At 37.8% G+C, this 21,965-nt stretch overlaps 2 protein-coding genes across 2 annotated transcripts; one reads left to right on the top strand and one right to left on the bottom strand.

Annotated features, from left to right (window-relative positions):
* Window positions 1–1,107: 1,107 nt before the first annotated feature.
* Window positions 1,108–12,724, top strand: LOC103267491 (killer cell lectin-like receptor 2). Its single transcript, XM_008065078.1, has 6 exons — window positions 1,108–1,247; window positions 2,641–2,730; window positions 3,668–3,907; window positions 5,582–5,724; window positions 8,068–8,174; window positions 12,562–12,724. The coding sequence occupies exons 1-6, from the start codon at window positions 1,133–1,135 to the stop codon at window positions 12,722–12,724; spliced, it is 858 nt and encodes a 285-aa protein (XP_008063269.1). The 5' UTR covers window positions 1,108–1,132.
* A 4,851-nt stretch (window positions 12,725–17,575) lies between these two features.
* LOC103267490 (heat shock 70 kDa protein 4-like) lies at window positions 17,576–18,315 on the bottom strand. The gene is made up of 2 exons (XM_021716072.1): window positions 18,209–18,315; window positions 17,576–17,852 (listed from the first exon to the last, which is right to left on the bottom strand). Exons 1-2 carry the CDS (start codon window positions 18,313–18,315, stop codon window positions 17,630–17,632), a joined length of 330 nt encoding a protein of 109 aa, XP_021571747.1. The 3' UTR covers window positions 17,576–17,629.
* Between the last annotated feature and the right edge of the window lie 3,650 nt (window positions 18,316–21,965).

Genomic DNA, 21,965 nt, shown 5'->3' with positions numbered 1-21,965 from the left:
GGTTAATAGTATAGTGTTAAGTTGATAATATTAATTGTTAAAAATATTGGGAATCAGTGAACTTGGATTGAACCTAGAGTTAACTCAGGAAAGTTTTTTGTATTAATCAGGGTATAGAGCAAAGAGTATAATATGAATGATTCGTTGAACATTATGGAAAACACTTTGAACGATTTGTATTGAAATTGTGCACCTGTGACCTTGATGTAAGCACGGCAGGCATCATGGAATTTGAATTGTTTGCTTGGAAATTGCAGATCTCGTGGTGGTCTTGTGATGCATAGTTTGTAAAGCACGAAACTTGTACGCCCCCAGTGAGTGATTATCACATTGCTGGAGGGTATAGAAAATGGTATATAAGTTGGAAAAGGTTTGAATAAAATCGGCTTCGGTCTTGGCCAGGCTGTTCCCAGAAGAGCTGCCTCCGAGTAGTTTTCTTCTCTCCGTCTCTGATTCACCGGTGCGGTCCTAACCCTCCCTCTGGTCAGTGCAGGTCACCGACAGATAGCTAATCTACAATATTATCCCTCAAATAATTCTTTTGCAGATGGTGTATGGGATATATCTTGGGAAGTATTCTGGTAGAGCCATGTATAATTGAAAATAATGCAATAACTTTTAAATATTTATGTGTATATCAGAATGTGTGGAAGTTTTTAAAGTCAAGATATTTCTATTTTTTCAGAATGTAGAATTTTTGTTTTTTTAATTGATGGATTTAATGTGTTTCGGTGATTTGAAGTGATATAAATTTTGCCTAACATTGGTATATGTCTGTTGAACGTTTTGAGCAAAATTGGCTGGGTGAATATAAGCATAATCTATTAGATTTAAATAAATCCTTTATGTATTTTCTCATAATCATGGCAGTGATGACTAGAAGTGTAAATGCCTTTAACAAAAATGTTGAAAGGTTTTTTGTTTCTTATATATCAGCCTTAGTCTACATGCCTTAAGCACTTAAAAAAGTTAATAAACACACACTCACAGACACACAGACATAGATACACACACCTCTCAGCATTAAATTCTGGTATGTTCTTACTGACTGACATTTTAATTTTTCTTTCAACAGAAAATATTCTTGTTGTAATGCTTTAGTGCAAAACGTATTTCCCTTCTTACTCCAAAGATGAGCGATCAAGGAGTGATTTATGCAACCCCAAGATTTTTTCAGACTTCTTCAGAGTCACAGAATAGATCAAGGCTTGATGGTACTCAAAGGCCTGGGAAAACTCATGACAAAGGTATGTATTTTAAGCAACTAAACTCACCTGTCTTTTATGGATTGTCAAATTTTGGATGTTTGAAAAATGTTCCAACCTGTACTTCTGGTTCTCAGATGGTAATAAGAAATCACAATGGGGTAGAGAAGAAGAACAGAAGTCTTTTTTTAAAAAAAGTTTGTGAAGCTGGGCTTGGTGGCTCAGCCTGTAATCCCACGCCTTTGGGAGGCTGAGGTGAGTGGATTGCCTGATCCCGTGGGTTCGAGACCTGCCTGGGCAGGGGAGACCTCATCTCTACAATAATAATAATAAAAAATCAGCCGGGTGTGGTAGCGCATGCCTGTAGTTCCGGCTACCTGGAAGGCTGAGGCAGAAGGGTCGCCGGAGCCCAGCAGGTCGAGGCTGCGGTGGCTGGGAGCCGCCACTGCCCTCTAGTCTGGGTGACAGAGTGAGACTCCAACTCAAAAAATAAAATAAAATAAAATAAAAAATGTTTGTAAGAATGGAAAAGTTTATAAATTCTTTTAAACTACAGATGCTAATAGAATGTTTTTTTCAAATCTGGTTAAGAATTTGTGAGGACTTAAAAAATAAAGGACCGACTAGAATCTGAAGAAAACATAGCATTTCTTAGAGAAAGTTTTAGAGAATGTTTAAGAAATGAAAAACACATGTTAAAAACAATGTCTTTATTTAGACAAGATATGTTGGGTGTCAAATATTTTTAAAACCTTAATGGTAATGATGAAGTAATTATATTCCAATAAAAGGGCATTTAATTGTATTATGTAGTTTCTCTCTTCAAATATAGTCATAATTAAACTCTAAATTGAGAATAACTTTTACTGCATTAATTTAGTAATAATCAGGAATATGACTTTCAGATACTGAAGATCTCAAAAGTCAAAGGATAAATATGGTCTTTTCAAAAGAAAAAATAAAATTGATAAAAAGGAAAAGAAAGTTGATTTCTAGAAACTCTTTTAAGGATGAACTCTGATCTCATTTGCAACTTCAGAATACCCATGATTGGCTATCAATTCCTCAGAAAAGTGGATTGCTTTTTCTTTCTTCTTCATGACTAGTTGTTATCACAGGAAGGTGCACACACGTCAATTTGGATTCTCCTACATGTTTTGTGTCTATTGCCATCGCTGATTTTGTAAAGGATATACTTTTGAAATACTATAGCACTTTTCTTATGTGTAGGATTTCTACAATGGGTGTGTGTCAGCCCCAAAGCTGAAACGTTAAAACTGTAATTCTAGATTACAAATTTAAATAAATTGGTATAACATATTTTTGTAAAATCTTTAGAGAAGATTGTCCCTGTGTTTTAAGCGGTGTCCCAGGTCAAGGTTAGTATTGAGAGAGGCTCTTTCTTTGATGCTTATTTTCTTCCTTGTTTTGTTAGAGTTTTCAGTGCCTTGGCGTCTCATTGCAGTGACTCTTGGGATTCTCTGTTTATTTCTGCTGATGACAGTCACAGTGTTGGTGACAAAGAGTGAGTAATTGAAATGCATCTTCCTGTCTGAGTAGTAGCAATCATAACGAATTGTGCAGTTGTTAACAAGGTTGCATCTATTATTTCTTGTCTAAAATAAAAAAAAAAGACCCAGGTGGTCCTTGACCTTGTTGGTCATTTTTTGTGTGTGCATATCACTGTGTCACTTTCATTTTACTTAACCTTGACTCTGTAGCTGTGATAATACATGGTAATATTTTATTTGCATAATACATGGTAATATTTTATTTGATAGACGATTTAGTAATATGCATATTCTGACATCTGGGTTTAGATCATTGTGAGTCTGAGATAAATATTCTTTGAGAAACAGCTGTTCAAAAGAAATTATGATTTTTTTCTGGACTTTTTTCAAAGTACATAACCAGGAAGTGGTTTAGTAAAAGAGTAAATCTACATGGATGTTAAAATGATTTTGAATTCAAGCTATCTTTTATTTGAATTATTTCACATCTTTAGAGAAAATAATGGATATATTATACTCAGATAAAATTACATATCTAGATCTCTTTTGCCCTATAGATATTCCATCTACTCTAATAACAATTGTCCTGTCTCTTCATGTTTCTTAGTTTAGAATTTCGTATGCAGAAGATATGTTGCTAAATGTTGACTAACTGATTTTTAAATTGGTACTTATTTGTAAATGATGTGCTGATAAAAAGTGAGCTGAAAGTAAGGTGTTAGAATCATAATTTTATTCAGATATCTTATTTATTCGACAGTTAAGTTGGCAATTGTGAGAAATTTTAATTTCCATTTCTGTGGTCAGTTCATTGAGGTGTTACTTTCTAAATGTCAAATTGCTAACTAAAGTAATAATATGGGTTGTTGTTAGAGTGAGACTTCTCTCTTGTTTTACATTTCAATATTTAATTTATGAATACTTTTTGTATATCTATGCTATTAATTTTAGTTTTTCAGTATATTCGAGAAAAACATCAACAGCAGGAACTTTTAGGAAACCTTAGTCAAAGGTACCACATTATACAAAATGACTACTTAAAGGAGCAATTTTTGACAAATAAGACTTTAGAATACGACATTTTCAAAAGCGAAACCTTTCAGCGGAAAAAGAAACTGGACTCACTCTTTACAAGAAAGAACCACCGTCATAGGAAAAATGCAATCTTTTCAAAATCTTTGCAAAATACAGGTATGGAAGAAATCTTGAATAAAAGATTGCATGACTTTGCATTATCTCTCTCCCTCCTAGAAGTTTTGAAGTAAAATCAAAAGGCTTATGATATGTACTATTTGTCTATGGATTCTACTGGGCAAACATTTAATTTGTATCTCTTAGATATAATGTGGGTATTTGGGCTTGCTTATTTCAAATAAGGGATTGGGACCATAGGAGTCATGTTTGGGTTAGTAGAACCCTAGAGTTCCCAAACTCAAAGGCAGATCTTACATTCTTACTGCTCCTAGAAGGTAAAACAGCATGTCAGTTTCCCTGAAAGTTCAGATAATTTTGGTTCTGTGGGAAAATTAGAAACTCCCATTTTTTGTTGACATAGAATATGGAGGTTTTCCATAAAAATATATTTAGGCTAAAATGGGTATAAGGGCTTTTATTTGGATGTTGTTATAAAGATAATTGTGTGCCTATATGTGTGTGTGTGTGTGTGTGTGTATGTGTGTCCATACTGTCTTGACTTCAGATATTTGGTCTAGTTGTCACCAATATATACTCCTTGCAATACGTCTGCAATATTTACCATAGTGTTAATGTTTGTGAAACTCTGAGTTATGATACCATTAAAAACACCCACGAGATAAACATACATCCCATATATTAAAATCTGTTATTTTGCATACTGATGGAATTAATTGAACTGGTAAATGAACAACTACTAAATATTTGTCTAGGATTTAGAGTTCACCAACAGTTTTTGCATATTTAGTTTGATATAGTTATAGTAGTTATTAGGCATGTTTTGTCTCTATTATTAAAGGGTCAATAATATTTTTTAAATGTGGTATAAGATATATAAGAAAATTTCCAAAAAATAATTTATTTTATATAGAAGTCATTCCAGATCCCTTTTTAAATATTAAATTTAATTTTATTATTTTTGGCAGCTTTATTGAAGTATAATTTATACACAAAAACTGCACATATTAAGTTTGATGAGTTTGGGCATATGTATACACCCATGAAATTATTACTACAATCAGGGTAACAGATTTATCAATCATCTCCAAAAATTTCCTTTTATTTATTTGTGGCAAGAAAACTTAACATGAGCTCTGTCCTCCTAACAAATGTTTAAGTGTACACTATAGTATTGTTAACTATTGGCACTGTGCTGTACAACAGATCTCTAGATCTTATTCATCTTGCCTAAACTGAAACTTTCTACCCACTGAACAACTCCTCATCTCTCCCTCCCTTCCAGTTCCTGGCAACCACATTCTTTGCTTCTGTAAGTTTGACTATTTCAGCTACCTCATATAAATGGTATCATAAAGTATTTGTCATTCTGTGACAGTCTTTTTTCACTTAGCATAACCTCTTGAGAGTTCATCCATGGTTGTCACATGTGGCAGGATGTACTTCTTTTTAAAGGCTGAATAATAATCGGTTGTATGTATATACCACATTTTAAAAATTCATTCACCCATCAATGGACATTTAGGTTGTTTTCATATCTTCCTGCCACATGTGCAGGTATCTCTTGGAATTCCAGAATCTTGATGAGCTTTGTGTTATCTTTATCGATAACTATTAAAATTTTATTTAGTTATGGAGGGCTGGTAAATATATTTCTCTGGTTAACAGAATCCAGATGACAAGAAGTTTGAACGTTCACATTATATGTTGTAGGCAAACTCTATGAAGACCAGTGGTCCTGTTGTGGAGTAAACTGTTATTATTTTACCATGGAAAATAACAACTGGAAGGGATGTAAACAGATTTGCCAAAGTTACAGATCATCCCTTTTGAAGATAGATGATGAAGATGAACTGGTATCATGGACTCTTACATTCACTTTTGTGGGCTCTGTCTCTCACACTTGCACTTAAGATATTGAGGATAGGCAGGAGTTCAGAAAGAAAATCCTTCAGCTATCGGTTGTGTTGTCTTCTGTGTGAGCAAAAACTGTATAGTTAGGAGTCTCCCAGAATACTCTGTCTGGGAGTATATAATGGTTGTATAATACTTCTACTCATAAAGTATTTAATATATATGATTTTTTGTGATGATCATTATTATTAAGGATGCAGTTAGCGTCTTCACAATCATTTCCATTTCTTTTTTCTATTTTTTTTGAGTCAGAATCTCACTCTGTCACCCAAGCTGGAGTGCAGTGGCACGCTCATGGCCACCGCAGCCTCAACCTGCTGGACTCAGGTGAACCTTCCACCTCAGCCTTCCAAGCAGCTGGAACCACAGGTTCGCTGCCACGCCCGACTAATTTTTTGATTTATTGTAGAGATGAGTTCTCACCAAGTTCCCCAGGCTGGTCTCGAACCATGGACTCAGGCAGTCCGCTCACCTCTGCCTCCCAAAGAGCTGAGATTACAGGCTTGAACCACCGCACCCAATTTAATCATCTCTATTTCTTTTCTTTTTTTTTGCTTTTTAAATTGAAGTCTCACTCTGTCACCCAGGCTGTAGTGTAGTAGTTGCATGCTCATGGCCACTGCAGCCTCAACCTGCCGGGCTCAGGTGATCATTCAATCTCAGCCTTCTAAGTAGCTGGAACTACAGGCATGCACCACCACACCCGGCTAACTTTTTGATTTATTGTAGAGAGGAGGTCTCACCAAGTTGCCCAGGCTGGTCTTGAACTCATGAGCTCAGGCAATCCTCTCATCTTGGCCTCACAAAGTGCTGGGATTAGAGACATGAGCCACTGCACCTGGCCAATAATCTCCATTTCTAAAGAGTCTTTAGTAGAACCACTCACAAAGAAGTATGCCTTTCCCTCAATGAAGTACTTAACAATTTTGTAAATTGCAGCTTGAAACCAATGGTTATTTTAATCTGTAAGGTGGTAACTAAGAAGTGGGATGCAGCATAGTCTAGTAGTTACTATTAGGAATCCAGGACCATTGTTTTGTTAAGCACTGGCCATGCCATGTGTTCTTTGAGCTATGGCTGCCATTTTTTCTTTTTCCTTCCTTTTTTTTTTTGTTTCTTTAGAGAGCTTTTTCTTTTTCTTTTTTTTTTTTTTGAGTTGGAGTCTCACTCTGTCTCCCAGGCTGCAGTGCAGTGGCACGCTCATGGACACCACAGTCTAGACCTGCTGAACTCAGGCGATCCTTCTGCCTCATCCTCCCAAGTAGTTGGAACTACAGGTGTGAGTCACAACGCCCGGCTAATTTTTTCGATTTATTGTAGAGACGAGGTCTTGCCAAGTTGCCCAGGCTGGTCTTGAACCCATGAGCTCAAGCAATCCTCTCACCTCGGCCTCCCAAAGTGCTAGGATTACAGGCTGAGCCACTGAGTCTGGCAAGATATATATCTTTTACAACATTTTAGAAATAGAAAACATAGTTATGACAATACCGAATTAAAAAAATTACTAATAAAAATATCTGGATACTCAAAAATGTGTTTTTATAGAGAAGTGTGTGCAAAAATCAGCCCATAACCTCTGTTTATTATTTAGGAAAACAACACAAAATTAATATGCAAATCTAATAAATGTTTAAAATTCCAACATGAAAGAATTAATATTAAGTCATAAAATAATTGTCAATGATGAAGTCAAACATACATTTAAACCTCTATTTTAAAGTATGTTTCCTCATTTTTTAGATGCTATATGTCACTTTGATATATAACATTTTTGACGTAGTAAACGCTTCCCAATACTGCCTCCTTTCCTTTCATTCTTTCCAATTACTGAATTACAGCAAAATTGTCTTTTATGAGGATGAAGCTTTTACTAAGTCTTCTTCTCACACACAATTTTTACTTTAATAAATTTGTTTTGAAGATTCCTCCTTTAACTTAAGGTCATATAATGATCAATTTCTACATCCTGAATATTCTTCTGAGCATAATTTTGGATAGTTTCATAGAGCATTATAAATGGTTTAACAAATCTCCTATTGCTAGTTATTTAGATTTTAAAATTTTCCATGTTTGAATTAATCTATGAGACTGGCAGCCATTTTACTTTGGAAATGAAAATATAGGGATTGAGGGAAGATTGTTTTTTCTAGGAGTGTGGATGAAGGATGATGTGGAGAGGAGCAGAGAACTGACTACAAAAATAGCCTGCCCCTTGATCTGTCCTTCTCTTCATCCATCTAACAGATGGGAATTGAATCACGTGATGCGTTTTTCCCCCTATATAGGCCTTTCTTCAGCCCCAGACCTATAAAAATAATTACTGGATTGGATTATCATATGATGTAAGGGAAAGTAAGTGGAAGTGGATTGATAATGGCACATCTTCTGGCATGTAAGTTTCTAGAATGCATTCAAACTGTGACGTTGCTATAGGGGTTGAAAGGATTGTGTTTAAAAAGAATCTCTCCTCATTTGACATAGCTTAACTCATTTCCAAGTAGAGATTTTTGGTAAGGATGTTTTAGGTGGTACAGTTAGAAAAGGAAGAGGAAGGTCAGTTACATGTAATCATTTTAAAAGTCTGATGGTAAGCATATGCTCAGAAGTATGTGTTATAGCCGGGCTCGGTGGCTCAGCCTGTAATCCCGCGCCTTTGGGAGGCTGAGGTGAGTGGATTGCCTGAGCCCGCAGGTTCGAGACCCACCTGGGCAGGCAAGACCTCATCTCTACAATAAATCAAAAAAATTAGCCGGGCGTGGTAGTGCGCGCCTGTAGTTCCAGCTACTTGGAAGGCTGAGGTTGAGGGATCGCCCAGCAGGTCAAGGCTGTGGTGGCCGGGAACGGCTGCTGTATTCCGGTCTGGGCGACAGAGTGAGACTCCAACTCAAAAAAAAAAAAAAAAAAAAGAAGTATGTGTTATAAGGTACACAAAATGAAACAAATTCGTGAAGATGATATGAAGTGATTGAACCATCCTCGCTTAGTCACAGTGATCCCTTCCACAACCACAAATGAACATCCTGAGTATCCCTAAATTTCATTTGAAATTCCTTTATATAATTAGTTTATACATTTACATCTGTTTATGTATCTGTATATACCTTCACTATAGTCCTTCTATTTTGAATTGTGGTGTTATGTAAACTCTTGGTTTTACATTTAGCTCTAATTTGGTATTAAACTATTCACTGATTTTTTTTTAACTTAGCTGTTCTAATTTTTATTTCTAGGAATTCTCCTTTGTGCTTTCAAATATCTTTGTTAATCACTATATTTTTAAGCTGTCTTTTATTTTTTAAAGCTATTGAACATGTTTTATACTCGGTATCTGATAATTCTAATATTTGAAGTTTTGTTGGTCTAATCTATTGCGTCTGCTGGCTTTTGTTCACGATGGAGTTTTCTTTATATTGTTAAATGCGTTTTTTTCTTTTTGAGTTGTGGAAACTGCTTGAGGTCTGAGATGAAAGTGGTAGCTTCCTCAAGAAAGAATTTGCTTTTGTTGGATCCCTTGGGACATTGTGAATCTGAGACACTTTTCATTTTAAATTTGAGTACTTGCAAGTATTATGGTTTGGCTGCAAACTTGCAAAAGATGTCATGTAGGAAATTAACTTGATGTAATTGTGTTCTCCAAGCACACTCCCAGGCAAACTATCCCAGAAGGTCACAGAACAGAAAGTCTCATAGGTGGAATCAAAGTGCTCGAATCACAGTTAATTATACCAAATAGCACAATGCAAAGGGAAAGAAGTAGGACAGGTTGTTGCACTTGAGAGAAGGTGCAAGAAGGTGAGAGGATCACCTGCCTGGGTTAGGCAGTCTTCATATGGCCTACGTCTCTCTGCTGCATAACCCTCCCCTGATGGTGTGGTTTCCAAGGCCAGATTTGAGGTTTGATTAATAGTGCTGAGCTGGGCTTGGTGGCTCAGCCTGTAATCCCACGCCTTTGGGAGGCTGAGATGAGTGGATTGCCTGAGCCCGCGGGTTTGAGACCCGCCTGGGCAGCGAGACCTCATCTCTACAATAATAATAATAAAAAAATCAGCCAGGTGTGGTAGCGCATGCCTGTAGTTCCGGCTACCTGGAAGGCTGAGGCAGAAGGATCGCCGGAGCCCAGCAGGTCGAGGCTGCGGTGGCTGGGAGCGGCCACTGCACTCCAGTCTGGGCGACAGAGTGAGACTCCAACTCCAACTCCAACAGACAGAAGGTTTATGCAGCCAGCACACACAGTTTCTCTACTGGGGTGAGACTTGTAAGCCTGGGCCCATGTAACTTTCTTTCTTTCTTTTTCTGAGTCAGAGTCTCACTCTGTCACCCAGGCTGGAGTGCAGTGGCACTCTCACGGTCACCACGGTCTCGACCTGCTGGGCTCAGGTGATCCTTCTGTTTCAGCATTCCAAGTGGATGGAACTACAGGTGTGTGCCACCACGCCTGGCTAACTTTTTGGTTTATCGTAGAGATGAGGTCTCACTAAGTTGCCTAGGTTGGTCTCGAGCCCATGGACTCAGGCAGTCCTCTCACATCAGCCTCCCAAAGTGCTGGGATTATAGGCATGAGCTACCGCGCCCGACGCACAATGTAACTTTCTAATTCACCTGATAAGTGGTGATAGATTTAATTTGTATTTCTTGGGCAGGACCAGAATGGGTATCACCAATGGATGGTGAATTTAAGACCTCGTGATTTTTGAGTGTGTATGTGCATCATGTATATTTCTTCCTATCTTGTCTATGTTTAACACATACATGCTTTACTTACTGTATCTTTACTTAACGTGTTTCATAGGTTACTAATTTACCTATCCATACTTAGCACACCTTATTAAGGATTCTGCCTATATCTCACAAGCTGCTGGGTTTTATTTATCTTCCTTGTTTATTTGTTTCTTTTTTTTTTTCCTGTAGCAGATTTGAATATTCTTAAATAATATAGCAAATGAAATTACATGAGAAATGCTTTGTGATTTTGAATCCTTAGGTGGGATTATTCTTCTTCTGTTTTGCTTAAATACAAGGTTCAAGACAGTTCTGGAGTGGTTTATACTGAGGATATATACCTTTGGGGGTCTCAGTCCTATGTAACTTGTTATCTTAGAAATTCCTGCTGTGGTGGCCGGGAGCGGCCACTGCACTCCAGTCTGGGTGACAAGAGTGAGACTCCAACTCAAAAAAAAAAAAAAGGAATTCCATCTCGGGTGGAATTCATTATTCAGCCTACTTTTCAAGCAGAGTTTCCATTAAGGGAAAAACTGGCTTCAATGTTTCATTTATCTTGTGGGTTTCCACCTTTACTTAACCTTCAGCCTGAGTATGAACCTTGTTTTTGACAGTCTGTGAATGTAATCAAGAAGTTTAATTTTATTTAATTTAATTTTTTGAGTCAGAGTCTCACTCTGTCACCCAGGCTGGAGTGCTCGAATCAGAGTTAATTATATCAATAGCACAGTGCAAAGGGAAAGAAGTAGGTTAGGTTGTTGCATTTGAGATAAGGTGCAAGAAGGTGAGAGGATCACCTGCCTGGGTTAGGCAATCTTCATATGGCCTACGTCTCTCTGCTGCACAACCGTCCCCTGATGATGGTGTGGTTTCCAGGGCCAGACTTGGAAATGGCCACCACAGCCTCAATCTGCTGGGCTCAGGTGATCCTTCCACCTCAGCATTCCAAGTGGCTGGAACTACAGGCATGTGCCATCATGCCCTGATAATTTTTCATGATTTATTGTAGAGATGAGGTCTTGCCAAGTTGCCCAGGCTGGTCTTGAACCCGTGGGCTCAGGCAACCCTCTCACCTTGGTCTCCCAAAGTGCTGGGATTATAGGCATAAATCACCGCGCTGGGCTAATTTTTTTTAAAGCAGCATTTTAAATTGTTTTCAATAGGAAGTAGTTTTGGCAACTAATTCACCATTTTACTGAAATACAAGTCCTGGTTATAGATATTTTTCATTGGATTGTCATGTTTTAGCTGATTATTATTAGCTGTGGGGTGGGAGAGGAAAAGATACAAAACAATAATGTCAATCAAGCAACATAATCTCTGACTACATTCCAGTTCTAATTTTTTCTCTTTAAAATATATGCAGAAGCCAGGTGTGGTGGCTTATGCCTGTAATCCTGGCACTTTGGGAGGCTGAGGTGGGAGGGTCACTTGAACCCAGGAGTTAGAGACCAGCCTAGACAACATAATGAGACTTTGTATCTACAACAAACAAAAACCTCAAACTAAAGAAACTAGCTAGGTGTGGTGGCGTGCACCTGTAGTCCCAGCTATTCAGTAGGACGAGATGGGAGAATCTCTTGAGCCCAGAAGTTTGTGGTGAAACATGATTGTGCCACTACACTTGTCTGGGTGATAGAATGATACCCCCAACTCAAAATATGTATTTATACATATATATGAGACCTAGTTATCTCTGTCACAGAAATTCAGTTCTCCTTTTTAATTTCTAACTTTTAGTGAGAAAATTAACATAGGAAAGCAATTTTGGCATATTCCAATTTCATCACAATATTGCAAAGTAATTTTGACTTCTGACCATAAATTTTCAATGTGGAATAAAATGGGAGATCATGGGTGCGATTAAGGGCCACAATTCTCTTTAGTGAACTTAATGAACTAAGAGCCAAAAAAAAAAAAAAACAATTACTGATGAAGTTATGGTTAGCTTTCCAATATTCTAGATATTTAGGTAACATAATTTTTTAAAAATCACCAATTTTTTGTAATTGTAAGCTTCAGAATTAAACAATTGATCATGTTTGTTTTCTCTTCTACAGCAATTCTACAATAATGAGTTTGCTTTCTGGGAAAGGAGATTGTGCATTTTTAGCCGCAACAAGAATAGCAACTATTGATTGCCTTAAAACTTACAATTGTATCTGTGAAAAGAGAATTGATTGTATTTTCCCTGCTCCGACGTGCACTAAGAATGGAAGGTGAAAATGTAATGTCTTTTTTTGTTGTTTCTTGTAGTCATTTGTGATTTCTAACAAATAAATGTTTTTAACTGCAGGACTTAGTTGAAACAGAGTGAGATGAGCTGGAAGAGAAAGAAAATGTTCTTTTAGATGACAACTTAAGGGATCAGATACCATTATTCTTTCTGGGAAGAGGCAAAGATTTTGTCTTTGGAGAGCAGTTGCCCCTTTCTTTAATGGTCCTGAAGAATTATTTATTCTTTCTATTTTCTGGAGTCATCACAGAACCAATTGGAGAATCCTGACAAATAACCTGGATTGTTTCCTTGTCAAGAGGACAAATCATTTTACTGACTTCTGGCTTTGAAAGACAGCATAATTAAGGACTAGAATACTTTTTTCCCCAGCTAGAAACTTACCTCATCTTTTACAAATTTATTTTTCTGTAAAACATAATTTCAAACTTACTGAAAGTTGCAAGGCTAGTGCAAGAGACTTCCATATAACCTTTACTCATGGTTCATTCTCTCTCTCTCAATCCTTGTTGATCATTTGATAATAAATTGAGGTCTTCATGTCCCTTTGTCTAAATATTTTCTAAGGACAAGGATGTTGTCTTATTATAGTCATACTGCAGTTATAAAACTTAGAAAATTTAGCATCAATATGGTACTGAGATTTAGTCTATCATCCATGTTCAAATTTTGTCAATTGTTCCAATAATGCCATTTATAGTTACATTTTATTCATGCTCAGCATCATGCAATTCATTTAATTGTGGTGTCTCTTTAGTCTCCCAAATCTAATCTGTAACAGTTCTTCATGCTTTCTTTGTCTTTCTTGACCTTGACATTTAAAAAATTAACTTTATTGAGTTATAATTTTCATACAGTAAAATGCACCCATTTTCATGAGTAATATGGATTCTAACTGATATATATACCTCTTACACTATCAAATCAAGATAGAGAACATTTTCATCACCTCCAAAACACTTCTTTTTGCCCCTCATCTCTCACTTTACCCCAGTCAACCAGTGATATGCTTTCTATCACTATAAATTAGTCTCACCTATTCTAGAATTGTATGAATTATGTATTCTTTTGTATCTGGCTTCTTTTTGCTCAACATGTCTTTTAACTTAGTCCATGTATGTGTGTGTGTGTGTGTGTGTGTGTGTGTGTGTGTGTGTATAAACAGTAGTTCATTCTTGTTGCTATATGGTATTCTATTGTACAGATATACCACAGTTTGTTCATTTACCTATGGACACTTGATGTGTTTTCAACTTTTCACAATTATGAATAAAGCTGCCATGAACATTTATGTGCAAGTCCCTGTGGACATAGGTTTCAATTTCTTTTTAGTATATACCTAGAAGTCTAACTGATAGGTCCTTTGGCAAGTTCATGTTTACTTTTATAGGAAACTTCTAAACTGTTTTCCAATGTGGTTGCATCATTTTACTTTCCTACTAGCAACATATAAGAGTTCCAGTGTGCCTTCATTATTGTCAACATTTGACATTGTCAGTCTTTTTAATTTTAGCCATTCTGGTGAGTGTTTAGTGGTATCTCATTGTGATTTTTAATTTGCATTTCCCCAAAGACTAATATTGGGCATATTTTCGTGTGTTTATGTGACATTTGTATATTTTTAAAGCCTTCATTTTTTGCCCACTTTAAAAAAAAATCAGGTTTATCTTTTTTTTTTGAGTCAGAGTCTCACTCTGTCACCCAGGTTGGACATAATTATGGCTCACCACAGCCTCAAACTTTTGGGCTTAGGCTATTCTTCTGCCTCAGCTTCATGAGTAGCTGAGACTAGAGGTGTGCATTACCATGACTGGCTAATTTGTTTTATTTTTTTGTAGTGATAAGGTCCTCCCATGTTGCCCAGGCTGATCTTGAACCCCTGGGCTCAAGCGATCCTCCTGCCTCAACTTTCCAAAGTGCTGGGATTACAAGCATGCACCGTCATGCTTGGCCATCTGTCTTCTTATAATAGAGTTGTATGAGTTCCTTATATAATTTGAATACCAATCCTTTCTTTGTTAGATATATGTATTTAAAATATTTTCTTTATTTTCTATGTCTTGCATTTTCATTTTTATAGTGTTTTTTGAGAAGCAGAGGTTTTATAGTTTTAATGAAGCCTAATTTATCTTTTTATTCTTTCTAACGTTTTAAGAAGTCTTTGCCTACATCAAGATCACAGAGATTTTTTTCTTATGATTGCTTCTAGAAGTTTTATAGTTGTTTTTTTTTTTTTGAGTTGGAGTCTCACTCTGTTGCCCAGACTGGAGTGCAGTGGCCGCTCCCGGCCACTGCAGCTTCGACCTGCTGGGCTCCAGAGATCCCTCTGCCTCAGCCTTCCAAGTAGCTGGAACTACAGGCGCGCGCTACCAGCCCGGCTAATTTTTGATTTTATTGTAGAGATGAGGTCTCGCCAAGTTGCCCAGGTGGGTCTTGAACCCTCAGGCTCAGGCAATCCACTCACCTCAGCTTCCCAAGGCGCAGGATTACAGGCTGAGCCACCGAGCCTGGCTAGTTTTATAGTTTTAACTTATATGTATATCTTTTACTCATTTCAAGTTAATGTTTCCATATATATGAGAAAATTATATATATGGGAACATTAATTTATATTATATATGTGGGAACGTAACACTGTTATTTCATATAGATATCCAGATGTTTTTGTACAATTTGTTGAAAATATTTTTAAAATGAGCGGGGCTCGGTGGCTCAGCCTGTAATCCCGCGCCTTTGGGAGGCTGAGGTGAGTGGATTGCCTGAGCCCGCGGGTTCGAGAACCACCTGGGTAGGCGAGACCTCATCTCTACAATAAAATAAAAAAATCAGCCGGGCATAGTAGTGCGCGCCTGTAATTCTGGCTACTCGGAAGGCTGAGGCGGAAGGATCGCCAGAGCCCAGCAGGTCGAGGCTGCGGTGGCCAGGACTCCAACTCAAAAGAAAAAAAAAAAAAAAAGAATTACTTCTCCATTGAATTTTCTCATTTGTAGAATATTAATTGACTATGTGGGTCTATTTCTGAATTCTCTATTCTGTCTCAGTAATCTATATGCCTATTCTTGTAATAATACCATGTCTCAATTACTGTAATCCTTGGAATCAAATGTGCTCATTCTCCAAATTTGTTCTTTTTCACAAGTATATTGGTTATTTACAGGCTTTGCATTTTCCCGAAATTTCTTTAAAAATGCATGATGGTATTGGCATGGTGACTCATGCCTATAAATTCTAGTTTTAGAACACCAAGTTGGAAGGATACTTTGAGGCCAGGAGGTTAGGGTTGCAGTGATCTGTGATCATGTCACTACACTTCAGCCTGGACCTTGTCTCAAAAAGAAAAGAAGAAGAAGGAGAAGGAGGAGGAGGAGGAGGAGGAAGAGGAAGAGGAAGAGGAAGAGGAAGAGGAAGAGGAAGAAGAAGAAGACCCATGATGAATGGTAAAATGGCTCATGCCTGTCATGCCAGTGCTTTGAAAGTTAGAGGTGGGAGGACTGCCAGAGCCAGGAGTTTGTAACCAGCCTGTGCAACATGGCAAGACCCCATTCTATAGAAAATGAAAAAATTAGCCTGCTATGGTGGCATACACTTGTAGTCCCAACTACTCAAGAGGTTGAGGTCTTGACTAAGAAGATTGCTTTATCCCAGAAGTTGGAAGCTGCAGTGAGCTATGATCACGCCCGTGCACTCCAGCCTGGTTGACAAAGTGAGACTCTGTCTCTTAAAAAAAAATGCATGGCGGAATTTTTACTGGGATTGCATTGTCACTATAGATTAATCTGGGAGGAATGATATCTTAACAATATTGGGTATTAGAACTCATGAACATGATTTATCTCTCCATTTATGTAGGTCTTAATTTCTCTCAGCGATATGTTACTTTTTAGAATATAGATCTTACACATATTTTGTTAAATTTATGGTTTTTTGATGCTGTTTTAAATGGTCTCATGACAGACCCCTATTGAGTCTAAGAGGGTGGCACAGTGTCTGAGAGGTGGAAATAAACATCTGGAGACAGCAGGGGAGACATAAGGTTTATTGGAGACTTATACACAAGATGTCCAGAGGCAGCAGGCTGGACAGGAGAAAGATTACTACAGTTTGTGACAGGCATGCTGGTTACACAGTAACTTTTACATAGCAACTTATGTTTAGTAACCTTCCCCTCACTTAAAACAAAGGGCCTCGGTCCCTTCCATGTCCAGCGCCCGAGAAACAGGCCAGTGTCCACACGTTCTTCGCAGGTATGGAATAAACATCTTCCACAAGTCATGGCATTTTGCATTCCTACCAGCAATGAATGAGAGTTGCTGTTGTTCTGAAAGTGCAAGTTCCAGAGACATCAACATCACTCATAAAACATTCAATGCTCAAAGGGAAGTCTGAAGCATTTGCACTCATCGCTTTCTTGAGTTTTTCATACTCCTGACAGAGTCGTAATAATGCACGGATTTTGGACTTTAGGTCTAGATTGTATCTCTTCCCAAATTCTTCACAGAAGTGACTTACTAACACTTCTTCAAATTTTCTGTCTCCCAATGTATCAAATGCAGTGGCCAGAACTTTTAGTTTTCCTCTATTAAACGCACACACAGAAACTTGATAAGCAGAATGGCCCATGTCTACAAAACTCCATTTCTTGGTTTCTCTTCTAAGGCAGGAAGATCTTGCTTATAGATTCCATATGCAAGAGCAACTGCAGTAGTTTCATTCATTAATCGCAGGCAATTGAGACCAGCAATCTGTGTTGCATCCATCACTGATCGTCTTTCTGCATCAGTATAGAAACAAGGAGCCAACACAACACAGTTAACAACAGGTTTCTTAACACGTTCTGCCGTCTCCTTCAGTTTAGACAAAAGCATGGCAGTCACTTGCTCAGTGGTAAAATTTCATTCTTCCTCCATATATGTCACCTTTATGCCCGTTAATCCAGTGGGCAATTGTACAATATCATATGCAAGGTCAGATTTTTCTGCCTCCACAAACGGATCAGAGAATGCTCGGTCATGGAATCTTTTAAATTCCTGGACTGTGTTCTTTGCATTGGAAATTACCTGACTTTTAGCTGCTGCTTCAATTGAACGATTCTTAGGACCAAAAGAAATGCAAGCCCCCATTCAGTTTGCTTCTCCTAAAAAAAATGCTCCGAAAAGTCTTCAGTGACTGAATTATTCCTTTGTCACCCAGGCTGGAGTGCAATGGCACACACACGGCCACTGCAGCCTCAACCTGCTGGGCTCAGGTGATCCTTCCGTCTCAACCTTCCAAGTAGCTGGAACTACAGACACGCACCACCACACCTGGCTAGTTTTTGTGATTTGCTGTAGAGACGAGGTCTCACCAAGTTGCCTGGGCTGGTCTCGTACCCCTGGGATGCTCAGGCAATCCTCTCGCCTTGGCCTCCCAAAGTGCTGGGATTACAAGCTGAGCGCCCGCACCGGCCTATGTTTTCCATCTTATTCCAAAACGGGGTGCAGTGGTCGCTATACTCATGAGCGATGGTCTCGATGCCGCTGGCGCTGGCCACCGCGACGTAGCAGCTCTGGAAGCCCAGGTCTATGCCCACGACCGACATGGCACCGGTTACGGCTCGACCCAGTTCGGCCGCCGGGACAGGACGCGGACCCCGGCGGGGCCAGCACGTGGAGAGGGTGCCGCGTGGGCCGGGGGACCGGGCTGCTGGGGGTGTGCAGGTGTCCACGCGAGAGCCTGGTCCTCGGAGGGGGGACAGCAACCGAGGACGCTACCCAGGCCGGCTCCGGCTCAGCGGCAGCAGAAGAGGCACCGGTAGCGGGGGCGGAGATCTCGAAGCCACGTCTGATACTGAGAGTGAAATTAGGCAAGCCAAGAAAATAATTCAAGGGTACATACTGATAGATCTCAAACAGTAGTGAACATCAGATTCACCTGAAGAATTTGTTAAAACACAGATTGATGTGTTTCACTGTCAGAGTTTCTAACTCAGCAGAGTAATGGGTTAAATTGTGGCCCGGAAAACACAGACTCAAGTCCTCACCCCCAGCACCTTATTTGGGAAAAGGTCTTTGCATATGTAATTCAGGTAATCTCAATCTCACGCTGGATCATGGTGTACCTTAAATTCAATGACAGGTATCCTCATAAGAGATATAAAAAGACACACAAAAACAGAGGGAAAAACCATGTGAGCTCAGAGGCGGAGGTTGTAGTTACACACCCATAAGCCAAGGAAGTCCATGAATATGGTGCTGGCATCTGGCAAGGTTTGTCCTATGGCAAAGGCATACATGGGGAGAGACGTGGAAGAGACTGTGTTTGTTTTTATAACAAAGCCACTCCCATGATAACAAACCCATTTTCACAATAAGGGCAATCATTCATTTATAAAAGTGGAGTCCTCATAACTTAATTACCTCTTACAGGTCCTAACTCCCAAAACCATCACGGTGACTATTACATTTCAACATGAGTTTTGAAGGAAACATTCTAACCATAGGCCCCCATGGTAAAATCTTGCAAGACTATAGTATGTCACAACCTAGATATTGATATTGATGTAGAGTAGTTCCATAACAACGATTCCTTTTCTTGCCTTTTTATAGCCATACCTTCTCTTTCTCCATTCTTTGTTTTCGACTCCTTCTCTGTTTTTATAATTTTATAAAAATGTAAATGAAATCATATGGTATGTGCCCTCAACATAATTTCCTAAAATTTTATACAAGGCGTTGCAAGTTATCAATAGTTCGTTTCTTTTTATTGATGAATAGGTATAGATGCACCACAATTTGATTAACCATTCATCATTGAGGAATATTTTTGTTATTTCCAGTGTTTTTTGTTTGTTTGCTATTTTATTTTATTTTTTGCTAATGCAAGTAAGACTGCTATGAACAGGTACAGAGATATTTGTGTGAACGTAACACAGTTCATTTCTCTGAGATCAGTGTCAAGAGAGCAATTACTGAAGTCCTATGGAAGTTACAATGTTTAGATTTATAGGCAGCTACCAAACTGTTTTCTAAAGAGACTATAACATTTTACACATCACTAACAATGGATGAGTTCCACTTTCCACTCATTTTGTCAGTATCCTGGCCATTATTTGTTGTTGTCATTATTTTAAAATTCTGTCCCTTTTGATAGATATGTAATGATTTCTTTAGAAAGTTTAAAAAAATTAGTAGACTATTTTTCTGAGCAGTTTTAGTTTTACAAAAAAAAAAAAAAATGAGTGGGAAGTACAGAGAGTTCCCATATTTCTCTTTACCCCTCCTTCCAGTTTCCCCTATTATTAATATCCAGCAGTAGTGTGGCATATTTGTTACAACTGGTGAGCCAATATTGATACATTATTACAAACTAAAGTTCATAGTTTACATTAGTTTTACTCTTTGTGTTTTAGTCTATAGTTTTCAGATTGATTTCTTTTACTTAATTATGTGCATATAAGTTTCTGTTATGACTCTTTGTAACTTGATACTTCATTTCTTTTTATAGTTGAATAGTGTTTCATTGTCAGGATGTGTCACAGTTTTACCAACTGACTTATTGAAGGACACCTTGATAGTTTTTGGCAATTATGAATAAAGCTGCTATAAACATTCTTGTGCAGGTTTTGTGTGTATTTAAGTTTTTGACTCATTTGAATAAATACTAGGAGTATTTCTGCTGCATTATATGGTATGTTTAGTTTTTTAAGTAACTGCCAAACCATCTTCCACAAGTCATGCTATTTTTGCATTCCTACCAGCAATGAATGAGAGTTGCTGTCATTCTGCATCCTTGTCAGTATTTGGTGGTATCTATCAATAGTTTGGATTTTACCATTCTAATAGTTGTGTAGTGGTATCAAACTGTTATTTTAATTTGCAATTTCCTAGTGGTATATAATATTTAATGTCTTTTCATATCCTTATTTGCTATCTGTGAAGCTTGTCTCTACTCCTGTTCATACTAACTTTATTTATAATATAAAAAAAACCATGAAAGCAAACAAAATATCCCTCCATAGGTAAACTTTTGCCCCTTTCAAAAATTGGGTTGCTTGTTTTCTTACTGTTGGGTGTTATGAGTTCTTTGTATATTTTGGATACCAGTCCTCTTTTAGATGTATGTTTTGCAAATATTTTCTCTTAGTCTGTACAGGGTTTGTCTTTTCATTTTCTTAAATTCCTTAGAATTTTTGTCATTATCTTTTCTCTACTTGGCAAATAGAATTTCTTATAATTTACTGGATCTATACAAATTGGCATTTTCCGTATTTATTTGGACATTAATTCATATTTAATTTCACATACTGTTTTTTTCTGTCACAATGCTAGAAATATGATGAGGGGATTCCTCCAAAGAACAGAATTTATTTATGAAAAAACGTGTACTTATTTTTACATGTTTAAACTTTAGTCCCTTCAAAGTACTCTCTATTTGATGCAATACACCTATTGAGATGGTTTTTCCACTGCTCACAACAGACTTTGAACTGGTCAATTTTAATGCCTTTTAGTGTTTCTGTCTTTTTTTGTTTCATCTCTTCCACATGGTCAAAGCAGTTCCCTTGAGGAGTTTTTCTTTATCCAGAGAAACAAAAATAAACTTGCTCAGGGTGAGATTGGGTGAATAAAGAGGGTGGGGCATAGGGGTGTCATGCTGCTTTTGGTCAAAAAAATTCTGAACATAGTGTGGGCAGGTGCATTCATAAAACACCCATTATGAAATGGACACATGCAATGGGAAGATCTCAAGCAAATGAACACAAAAAATTCACTGAAGCTGAATGCAACCTCACACAACAATGCTAGCTGGTACTCTGATGCTAATGGATTCTTAGAACACTCACCTAGCAGAGGAAGGCTGTACTACCAAGGGCTCCCCTCCAAAAGATAATTCCATTTTTGGGGGGTCCTCTCTCATATTTAAAGTCATCTGAACCTTTTATGGAAGTTATAGGGATATGGCACATATGGGGATCATTATAACAATTCTATGAGATAATATCTTTATCCTCATTTTATGGATGAGAAAACTGAGGCTTAGTAAGATTATTCAATTAATAGTCTGAGTTAGGGTTTTAACCCTGGCTGCCTGACTCTACTCTGACAAAGATACACATCTGATCTTTGTCCTTAGCTCAGGTGTCTTTCCATTATTTTACTAAACTGAGAATAATAGATAATTTTTCCAAGTACAAGATGGGTATAAATGTCAGAGTCATCTAAAAATGGCAGGTGCTATGATTTCATAATT

This window comes from Carlito syrichta, unplaced genomic scaffold (assembly GCF_000164805.1).
Source record: "Carlito syrichta isolate Samal-C Ts95f unplaced genomic scaffold, Tarsius_syrichta-2.0.1 Scaffold308152, whole genome shotgun sequence".
NCBI classification, from domain to species: domain Eukaryota; kingdom Metazoa; phylum Chordata; class Mammalia; order Primates; family Tarsiidae; genus Carlito; species Carlito syrichta.
This window is presented reverse-complemented; position numbering and strand designations above follow the sequence as displayed.